The sequence below is a fragment of the Oncorhynchus gorbuscha genome, linkage group LG08 (genome assembly GCF_021184085.1).
Source record: "Oncorhynchus gorbuscha isolate QuinsamMale2020 ecotype Even-year linkage group LG08, OgorEven_v1.0, whole genome shotgun sequence".
NCBI classification, from domain to species: Eukaryota; Metazoa; Chordata; class Actinopteri; order Salmoniformes; family Salmonidae; genus Oncorhynchus; species Oncorhynchus gorbuscha.
The window spans coordinates 29,709,425-29,721,236 of record NC_060180.1 but is presented as its reverse complement, the minus strand read 5'-3'; the positions used below and the strand labels follow the sequence as shown (position 1 = coordinate 29,721,236).

The 11,812-nt window shown below is 39.0% G+C and overlaps 1 protein-coding gene across 2 annotated transcripts in view; it reads left to right on the top strand.

Moving 5' to 3' along the window:
* The first annotated feature begins 3,519 nt into the window (after window positions 1-3,519).
* LOC124041469 (peroxisome proliferator-activated receptor gamma coactivator-related protein 1-like) overlaps window positions 3,520-11,812 on the top strand; it is a 41,465-nt gene continuing 33,172 nt past the window's right edge. For both annotated transcript variants that reach the window (XM_046359078.1, XM_046359077.1), the window contains exon 1: window positions 3,520-3,677. In XM_046359078.1, the coding sequence (XP_046215034.1) occupies window positions 3,597-3,677 (81 nt within the window). In that variant the 5' untranslated portion in view covers window positions 3,520-3,596. The remainder of the gene's footprint in view (window positions 3,678-11,812) is intronic.

Sequence of the window (11,812 nt, the reverse complement as noted above, 5' to 3'; positions counted from 1 at the left end):
CTTCTGACTGACGTATACTATGGTGCATTCAGTTGATTGGAACCTCTCCAGCGCACAGAAAAATGAAGGATGGTTACTTTAATTTTTTTTTAATAATAAACAACTACAACAAAAATAAACAAATTAGAATAACAAATCAAAGTATCTCTTGATAACTCCATAAGGAAATAATTGTATCACATAAGGTAATGGTGAAAAAAAACAGAGACAGCTGTCTCTCTGTCCTTCTAGTGGTCCAAATCACACATAGGACTATTTAGAAATTATAAATGTTTTCCTAATTATTTTTCTTTACATAGCCAATAAAAAAAATGATGTCTCCCTGTCTTCCAAGTGAGGTTGATCATGCCTCACCAGAAAGTCAGAACAGAGGTCAAAGGTCAGTCAGCCTTATTAAGTGAGTGTTTATTTTCCTATACCTCAGACACCATTTAAAGATATACATTATCTGTATCAGATTTACATTGCGGTTTTCAGTACAGTTCTTCTAATCAAGAGAATTTATGTGTGCAACTAAAACTCTGACTGTAGAAACTTTAATTTGTGTACAGCATACTTTCTAACCTGGGAAAAAAAACATTAAAACCAAATAGAAATACCCCACACTTCTAAATTCAACAGAGTATTAACTACTGACAAATATTAATTAATTGGTGGGTTGTGTGTGGATGCTGGCATGTGTGGCAAAAATCGTATAGAAAACACAAACAAAATTGTTACTATTCCTTCTGCTCAAATACTGTATACTGGAATGCAGCCCTGGGACAATTAAACTGGAAAAATGATTGTTGTCTAGAAAATATTGCATATCTAAAAGATTAAAATAAATATCATATAAACTAATTCACAGTGTACCCTATAAAGACCATTATTGTACACAGACTCAAAATTGCTATTGATGACAAATGTGTGTTTTGTGGTTGTGACCCAGAAACTATTGACAATTTATTGACTGTTCTCATGTCAGAAGATTTTTGATTGATTGATTTTATTTTATTTTAAGGGAAACTAATTTTAATGTTTATTCGGAAAACTGATATTGTGTTCTATTTTGACCCAATTGATACGGACACTAATTTCCTTTTAATGGTTAATTTGATTATTTTTCTTGGAAGATTTCTTTATTCATAAGATGAAAAGGGCAGAGAAAAAAAACAACTATTTAAATCGTAATTGTTTAAGATAGAACTGAATCATTATTTAGAAATGATCAGTAAATGTAAAAACTAAAAAGCAGTATGTACCATAAAACTTTTTGACAAATGTAAATGTTCTTTGACATGCCTGTGTTAAGTTGATGTACTCTTGTCCATATATTCACGTTTTGTATTTTGTGTTACTGTTCAATAAAAATACAAATAAACATTTCAACAACAAAAAATACCCCCTCGCCCTCCCCTCCCAAAAAGTATATGCGAGCACAAACATTCACTTCCTGCAGGCGCAAGAGGCGACACGGATAGCGTAGGTGTTAAGAATGTTGGCCCAGTAATGAAAAATGTGTTGATGTGCCCTTGAGCAAGGCACTTAACCCTAGTTTCTCCTGTAAGTCTCTCTGGATAAGAGTGTCTGCTAAATGATGAAAAGCCAACTTGTGTATGCGAACGCCTTCAGAATGTTTGAGCATGACCAACTTCACTGTCCAGACCAGGGATGGACAACTTTGATGGGGGACACAAAAAAAGCTGAACTCATCATGAGCGGCCGCAGTGGCTCGTGGGTCTGTGTTCCCATAACCACACAGATTTGTGTAATCTATTTGTGGAGTACTTACCTCTCTTAACTAAATCCAATATACCAGTAGGGTAGTGTTTAGGGGGCCCTAACTGAGATTTGGTTGGGGGAACCCCCCACCTCACAGGCTAAGCATTTAACTGACCACAGTCTTGACCCCAGAGAGAGAAATGTATGTTTGAGAGTTATATCCTGCAATTCTACACATTTTGCCATGGTGCACCTTGTGTATTCTACTATTCTAACAGTAAGTTGAGACCAGTGGTGCAAAGTACTTAAGTAAAAAATACTTTAAAGTACTACTTAAGTCGTTTTTTTTTAGTATATGCACTTTACTATTCATATTTTTGACAACTTTTACTTTTACTTCACTACATTCCTAAAGAGAATGATGTACTTTTTACTCCATACATTTTCCCTGACACCCAAAAGTACTTGTTACATTTTCAATGCTTAGCAGCACAGGGAATGGTCAAATTCACACACTTATCAAGAGAACATCCATGGTCATCCCTACTGCCTCTGATCTGGCGGACTCAATAAACACACATGCTTTTTTTTGTAATTGATGTCTGATTGTTGGAGTGTGACCCTGGCTATCCATAAATAAATAAAAACAAGAGAATTGTGCCGTCTGGTAGGCTTAATATAAGGAACAAGAAATTATGTATACTTTTACTTGTACTTTAATACTTAAGTATATTTGAGCAATTACATTTACTTTTGATACTAAAGTATATTTAAAAGCAAATACTTTTCGACTTTTACTCAACTAGTATTTTACTGGGTGACTTTCACTTTTACATTAATCATTTCTATTAAGGTATCTTCACTTTTACTCAAGTATGACCATTTAGTACTTTTTCACAATTTGTTGAGACCCTGACTGAGTTCCAAATGAATAAAAAAAATATTTTAAAAATTGACTGGGGTGTTTTTGGAAATTGATCTGCGGGCCGCCAATTTAGTTGGCCATCCCTGTGCCAGACCACTGAGGTATTATTTAAAAAAACGGTAGAGTTTGAAGAAACTGCTTCTGGTCAGAAATCCCCGATCACGCTTTTAGGCGATGTCATGGCGACGTTGGGGTAGTCTAGCGCATGCGGTCAAAGCCACTCCTTCGATATAATGTCGTTTTTGACGATTTTTTAATTTTTAATTTCACCTTTATTTATCCAGGTAGGCTAGTTGAGAACAGGTTCTCATTAACAACCGCGACCTGGCCAAGATAAAGCAAAGCAGTGCGACACAAACAACAACATAAGAATAAACATGGAATAAACAAACATATAGTCAACAATACAATATAAAAAGTTTATATACAGTGTGTATAAATGAAGTAAGATAAGGGAGATAAGGCAATAAATAGGCCATATTGGCGAAATAATTACAATATTGCAATTATACACTTCAGCGATAGATGTGCAGAAAATTAGTGTGCTGGTAGAGATTCTGGGGTGCAAAGGAGCAAATGTGTCAGTATGTCACAAGGTTGGGGCAATGACATGTTCAAATACTTAAGGCATTGGCTCGAATCTAGCCTTTGGATTTCTAGAATATGAACAACTAAGTAAGGAATAATATCATACCCCCCTAACCCCGGCCTGGTCTGCCACGCAAGCGTTCGCGAAAGTCTCACGATGTTGCACATCTGGGTATGGGACACTTTGTGATTTATGCCAACTGTCTTTGGTCCAGGCCATAGATTGGTCCAGACTTCGGTGAGGGCGGAGTTCAACTCTGACCCTATAGATCATTTAGCCGGGAATCCAAATACCACGTGTCCCCGCCCGTCTTGTTCCATCAGTGCACGATTCACATAAAAAAAAAAATACCCGCAAAGAGCAAGAGTTGTTGCTAAGATGGCGGCGCGGTGGGGAGCAGGCGAGGCGATGTTAACTGCCTGCAACATGGATTTTTTCTCTACAAATACACTGGACGAGGTAAAGTACAATGATTTGACACTTATGTTTTTCTTATTTGGTATCACGCGTGTATTTCTGCTGTATGTGAATGTCTCGTGTGCTGGGAATAATGCGCTGGGAAAAAGTGACACGTGGATAAAATCACTGCTGCACAGACTAATCATGGCATGGTTATTAGCAGATGGTAAGGTTACAACTAAGATATATTTATACGTAGAATGTTTTCATGGGTGTTTTGTTAACTGCTGCATTAGTTAGTATACAAACCTTCTGAAGTAGCCGGCTAGCTAAGTAACGCATTGCTAGCCGGGATAATGCCCGGATGTGTGGTTAGCTGTAGACAACGTGTTTTTAATGTTGGCTTTAAATGTGTTATATTTAGTATTTGATTTCACTGTTTACTACATCGGCCAAACAAGGCAATGAACATATAGTGTAGTTATCCTAAGGCCATTTTATGAACGTACGAATTTAGTTAACGTAAAACCACATGGATGACTAATAGGGAGTTGTCCAGATTGTTTGGCTAAGATGAGGCCATTGACAACTAGCTGGATATCCGTATAAAATCGTGACAAGTCGATGTCTGGCAATTTGAACATCGTATAACCAAACGTGTTGATTGAATAAACGTGTAAAGGCAATCTATATGCGTCATGTTAACGGATGTTATTTTGGGCCTAGCTTTAAATTCTGTCTCAAGATGATTCATTCCCACGTGGTTGTAAATGTATGACGTAAATCTTTAGATGAAACTGCAAAATCGTGAATTGAAGTATATAGATTGTCGGTGTAATGTACAAAATTGGACATGATCGTTAACCTCGTTTTACAGTTAAATTGGCTGCAGGTAAGTTGGCTTGAGAAATGGTTTGTAATGGGTGAACCCCTGGCTACACGTGCAACTTTGTTTTAGACAGTAATGGCACACCTTTGGGCGATTGGCAACACTTCTCTTTTAATCCGAGGTTGTATATGAGATTGTAATATTATTCCCACTACCATGTTCATTAACATGAGCAACACGTGGTGTCTTCTCTTGTTGACTCACTCAAACCAACAGCACGAGCTACGTTTTCTCGGTCAACCGTAACTTGCATTACCAGTCTGTGTATATTTCAGACAACGGAGTTGTATTTGAGGTATTATTAGCACAGATGTGTATAAAATACTGCCTGTCTGGAATCCACGAGGGTAGCAACGTTCTTTCCTACAGTGGAGCCGCGTTTGTTGTAGTGCAACACGTGGTAATGAGGAAGGAGATCCCCTTTGGGCGAGGTGCGTGGTAGCAACACTACTGCGCAGGGTCAGTTAATTGTGCATGGACAGAACGACACGTGGGTTGCAGATGGTCGTTTGCCCAAACATTATCTCTTCCTAAATACTCGACAGCTTTATAGATTAGGAATGAGGGATATGTGCTCTTCCGGGATTTTATTGTAGTTGTACTTGCATCTATTTGATTTCTCCCCATAAATGTAATGCAAAGTGCCCAAGCCTTGTCCCGGCCACCCATTACGTGATGGTGGGTCTTGTGTAAGTGGACGGTAGTGAACACAACTGTTTAAGTCCTGCCATAAGAATACCTTTTAAATGAATATAATCCATCTTGTTTGCTGCTGAATACTTCACTGTCCTCAACATGAACAGCATACTGTTCACCATGGTAAACATGTTTATTTTTTTCCCTTCCTTGGGACATCACACTTGGACCAGTGGACTAGATACTAGGCTACATTTATCTCTACAGTGCTATGATGGCCTGGCCCAATGTAACATTATTTATGTTGGAAAGCTTCCAAAGATTTCTCCTCTTTAGGGCTGTGCTGCTGCAGGGTAAGCTCAGATGGAGACTGATCTTCATAAGTGACTCACTGCCTTCTGATTCGAAAGGACTGAGTATTGGTTGCTGTGTGGTATTTAGTTTATGGGTTTGATTTTATGATTGTTTACATACAATTCTGACATCTGGGCTATGATGTTGTGAACCCCCTGGCCTGAGGTGGATTCCTTGTCAGAGTGCATCACTGTAGAAGACACACTTCACACCCAGGCCTAGATCTAAAGACACATAGGTACCCCTCTTGCACACACCACCCGGACTTTAACTTCAGATTCTGGAGCAGTTGGTAATTTGCATCGGAATGCTCTCCCCGGGGCTCCTATCCTTGTGTCGTGTTTGTCCTGCTCATATCAAATCAGCCCTAACCTGCTTCATTGTCCTGTTGCGTAACGTTACCTTGTTGTGCTAGTCTGTAGGTAGTCCCAGGGTGTGACTATTTGTCGCATATGCTCCTAAATAATTTGCTGTGCCACCTGGAATTCTAAGTTAAGAGCATTGTGCCTAAACATTTGTTTATGATTAAGCTTCACTGTACTGTTTCTGAATGACTGAACTGAGCATATATTTGTAACTTTGTAGAATGCGCCAGCGAAAACTGGTTTCTGGTCCAATTAGTTCAAAAGATATGACCCATGATACCCGCTGAACTTGTCTTCCTATAGCGCATGTGTCAAACTCATTCCGTGGAGGGCTGAGTGTCTGCGGGTTTCGCTCCACCTTTGTACTTGATTGATTAATTAGTCGCTAATTAGTAAAGAATTTCCCTCACCTGGTTGTCTAGGTCTTAATTGAAAGGAGAAACCCGCAGACCCTCTGCACTCCATTGATTGTATTGTACACCCCTGCTATAGCGGATTGGCTGGCTTCATTTCACTTTCATAAACCATGTCACATGGCTTTATTAAACTCATTGAGTGGTTGGTAGTTAGCTTGATGACCTGGTAGCTGTATATCCAAACATTTTGGTGTCACAGGAAAGGAGATCATTGAATGACAGATCTCTTGCATGTTGTGCTCAAACTTGACTTTGAGACGGTGTACAATTTTCTATGTAATGCATATCAATAAGAATCTATTTGTATCAAGGTTTTTGAATTTTATAATGAACAAATGCATTTACAGGATTCAGTATTAGTTTCTAGTGCACATGTGCTTCAGAAGTATCTGGAATTCATCTAGGCTAGGGATGTAACGATTCACCAATATGCATTAGTGTTGTCACGATAGAAGGGCTGACCATATTTAGGATGTTTTTTTTCTTTCAAGTCGCAGTTGAAAAAAATATTTGTGCAATGCGTGTCTCTGGACTAATCCATTGGAGGCTGCAGGGATGGCACAGTGTGGCTAAGATGCACAAGGCGCATTCCTCAATGCGCTCTCTCCCGCCATTTAGTGTGTATTCGTTGTTTCACATCTTAATTGTGATTTTTTTTTTTGCCCTTTGTTATTGTCTATCAATTCCCCATTACATAGATCACCAGTAGTACATTTACTGTTAACCCGTGGCCTACGATTTCAACGCCCTGCAGAAATCTAACATAATGCAAAAGTCCCCATCAAAATCCCTCTTAAGCTAGCTGTGTTTTTTAATTCTTTAGAATAGGTAGCGCCCTTCCTCAGCCTCAGTGCAAGATGGCAGCGCTATAGCGGTGTTTGTTACCATGAGACACCCTGCATCTGTCAATGCACAAAATCATCTGTAGCGTCCAACCGGTTTGACCTACCAACTATTATGATCTATTGAAAGATTAGGCTCTCAAGGACAAGATGACGTGCTCAGTTTCGCTTTAGGACACCCACACGCCTCTACTCGTCTGAAGGTCCCCGTTACCAGTTATAAAAATTAATATATATATATATATATGCATGTGAGATTTGTGCCTAAAATAAGGGAACATTTGTCCCATGTAGTGAATCTGTTCAAAGCTTTTTTATTCTGGCTAATAGCAGTAATGCCAAATTCAATGTTTCATCCAGTCTTTTTTTTAAGTACTTGTATTATTTAACTAGGCAAGTGAGTTCAAGAAACTTCTTTGGCCCAACCCGGACGACGCTGGGACAATTGTGCGTCACCCTATTGGCCGGTTGTGATGCAGCCCAGGATCGAACCGACTCAAACGTAATTTGTCACATGCGCCGAATACAAAAGGTGTAGCATTTACCGTGAAATGGTCACTTACAAGCCCTTAACCAACTGTGCAGTTCAAGAAGAAAAGATTTACCAAGTAGACTAAAATAAAAAGTAACTAAGAATAACGAGGCTATTTACAGGGGGCATCGGTACCTAGTCAGTGTGGGGGGGGTACAGGCTGGTTGAGGTTCTGTACATGTCGGTGGGGACGAAGTGACTAACCAGGGTTTGTCGTGATTCCTTAAGCACTGAGGTGCAGTGCTGTAGACCGCTGTGCCACTCGGGAGCCCTAACATCTTAAACCTCTTGAGACTCTAGGGGCAGTATTTCATTTTTGGATTAAAAAAAACGTTCCCGTTTTAAACAAGATATTTTGCAACGAAAAGATGCTTGACTATGCATGTAATTGACAGCTTTGGAAAGAGAACACTCTGGCGTTTCCAAAACGGCAAAGATATTATCTCTTGAGTGCCACAGAACTGATGCTACAGGTGAAACCAAGATGAAACTTCAAACAGGAAATGAGCAGAATTTGAGGCTTTGTTTTCCATTGTCTCCTTATATGGCTGTGAATGTGCCCTGAACGAGCCTACACTTTCTGCCGTTTGCCCAAGGTGTCTGCAGCATTGTGACTTATTTGTAGGCATATCATTGGAAGATTGACCATAAGGCACTACATTTAACAGGTGTCCGCCCGGTGTCCTTTGTTGAAATTGGTGCGTAATCTTCAGCTGCAAGCGTTGTTCCATGTGATTCAGAGGAGAAAGCATACTTCCACGAACAATATGTCATCGAAGAGATATGTGAAAAACACCTTGAGGATTGATTCTAAACATTTGCCATGTTTCAGTCGATGTTATGGAGTTAATTTGGAAAAAAGTTCTGTGTTTTGATGACTGAATTTTCGTTTTTTTTGGTAGTCAAAAGTGATGAACAAAACGGAGCGATTTCTCCTACAAAATCTTTCTGTGAACACTTATTGTAACTTAATATAATGCATCAATTTAGCCTCAAATAAATAATGAAGCATGTTCAATTTGGTTTAAATAATACAAAAACAAAGTGTTGGAGGAGAAAGTGTGATATGTGCCAATTAAGAAAACTAACTTTGAAGTTCCTTGCTCAGACCATGAGAACATATGAAAGCTGGTGGTTCCTTTTAACATGAGTCTAAAACATGACGTTTTAGGTTGTAGTATTACTACTTCTATACCATTTGTATTTCATTAACCTTTGACTATTGGATGTTTGTAACGACGTTCGTCTGTAAGAAGAGTCAGACCGAAATGCAGCGTGTAGGTTACTCATGACTTTAATGAATGAAACCGGTACATGAAATAACTAAAAGAAAACAACAAACGAAACAAAACTAATTACAGCCTATCTGGTGACTACAACACAGAGACAGGAACAAACACCCACAAAATACAACGCGAACTCAGGCTACCTAAATACGGTTCCCAATTCGAGACTACGAGAATCACCTGACTCCAATTGAGAATCGCCTCAGGCAGCTAAGCCTAACTAGACACACCCCTAATCATACACAATCCCAATTAATACAAACCCCAATACGAGACACAACATATAAACCCATGTCACGCCCTGGCCTACCCAAACATATACCAAAAACACAAAATACAATGACCAAGGCGTGACAATGTTTTTATAGGCACTTTAGTATTGCCAGTGTAACAGCGTAGCTTTTTTTCCCTTCTCGCTCCTCCCTGGGCTCGAATCAGCAACACATCGACTACAGCCACCCTCGAAGCAGCGTTACCCATGCAGAGCAAGGGGAACAACCACTAGAAGGCTCCGAGCGAGTGACGTTTGAAACGCTGTTAGCTAGCCATTTCACTTCGGTTACACCAGCCTCATCTCGGGAGTTGATAGGCTTGAAGTCCTAAACGGCGCTGTATTTCAGAAAGTTGTAGTTTAAACGATTTCATTGATGATATCATGGCGAATAAATCGGGTTAAGCGAAAGTCTAAAGTGAAAGTGAGAGATTTTTTTGTTTTGAGGAATCTTGGAGTATTATGATTCAAACAAATTGAGGAGCTGTTTCTGCAAGGACAGGACGTACTTCTGGACGGGTAAGTGCTAATGCCGTTTTATTAAATATAAAGAAATAAAAAAAAATATATATATAATACTTGTTTTTTTCAATGGACTTCCAAGGGGGGTGTGTGTGTATATACAACAATGTCCGGAGTTGAATGGAACAGCACTTCACCTTAGTGACTGTTCCCTCTGCTCTATACAATACATATCTGTTTATTTTGTGATAAAAGGCTCATACAATACAAATATTTTTTACATGTTTTCTTTTACAGTGATAGCAACTCTGACTGGGCTACCTGTGCCCCCAGTGGTGTTCATATGCCACAGTTCATTACTGCAGGCATGGCTGCCTCAGGGCCAAAAGGGCACAGCATGGAGGTGTCGTTGTGTTCTGTGTCGCATGAAATATACCACGTGTTCAGTTTGCCTCTGCTTTACATCAGAAAGAGACTGCTATGGGACATCAAAATATTGTGACGAGGACTTCCAAGGGGTGGACTGTTATTATTATTTTAAATATTTATTTTTATAATATTTTTAACTTTTTTTTGTTAGAATTGCTTTTTGATATGTTGTATATAGTTATTTGCACTGCTGTATATAGTTATATGTTATTTCACCAATTCGGCCACTTGGGTACATTTGGGCAACTTGTGTGGGACACCTGGGTGACTTAATGCTAAATGTCATGTAGCTCACCCATTCCTGAAGTTATCAGTCTCAAACTTTACACACCTACAGATGCCCTCTTGTGTTATCCATCAAAATTATCTACAGCATCCTATCTGTGGCTATTCTACTACATGTGAAAGATGATACTAAGACAATAAAAAAACAAAAATGTATGCTCTTCCTCTTTTCTTCCACCAGATCTACTGTGTTATATTCTCCTACATTCAATTAAAATTTCCACAAACTTCAGAATGTTTCCATTCAAATGATACCAACAATATGCATATCCTTGCCAATGGGGCTGAGCTACAGGCAGTTAGCTTTGGGTATGTCTTCAGGTGGAAATGGATGACAAAGGGATGCAGCCATAACAGGTTAATGACATTCACATCTGTAATATATCTCAATTAGTTTAAAAACGTGGATCCTAAATTGTGTCCATAACTTAAGTACATGTTTTTATACTTAGCCATTAGTGGTAGGCCTGCTCCATGTGTCGGTTTGAGAGGAATGGAGCAGGGTTAAAGTAACGCATTCCCAGCCGATCAAAGGGCAAGTTGAAGCTATCGATGACTACTTGATATATTGCTTAACGGGATGATATGACAACAGCCAGTGACAGTGCAGGGAGCCAAATTCAAAACAAATCTCATAATTAAAATTCCTCAAACATGTATATTATATACAGTTTAAGGTAATCTTGTTAATCCCACCAGTGTCCACAAACGATTGTTAGGTCATCACCAAGCCACAGATAAACAGCCATTTTTCCAGCCAAAGACGAGTCACAAAAAGCACAAATACAGAGAAATGAATCGCTAACCTTTGATCTTCATCAGATGACACTCATAGGACTTCATGTTACACAAGACACGTGTGTTTTGTTTGATATAAAGTTCATATTTATATCCAAAAATCTGAGTTTACATTGGCGCGTTATGTTCAGTAATATTTTGCTTCCCGACACGGCCGGCGATTTTGCAGAGAGCCACATCAATTTACAGAAATACTCATAATAAACATTGATAAAAGATACGAGTGTTATGCATGGAATTTTAGATCCATTTCTCCTTCATGCAACTGCTGTCAGATTTCAAAAAAGCTTTACTGAAAAAGCACACCATGCTATAATCTGAGTACAGAGCTGAGACAAACATGCCATACAGATACCCGCTATGTTGTGGAGTCAACAGAAGTCAGAAATAGCATTACATATTCACTGAACTTTGATCTTCATCAGCATGCACTCCCAGGAATCCCAGTTCCACAAGTGTTTGATAAAGTTAATTTATGTCCAAATACCTCCTTTTTGTCCATGCGTTTTAGTTAACAAATCCAAATTCGCGAGCGCAGGCCAGTCAGTCTAATTGCATTACAGAATGTAGAAACATGACAAACGATGTATAGAATCAATCTTTAGGATTTTTTAAACATTAATCTTCAAT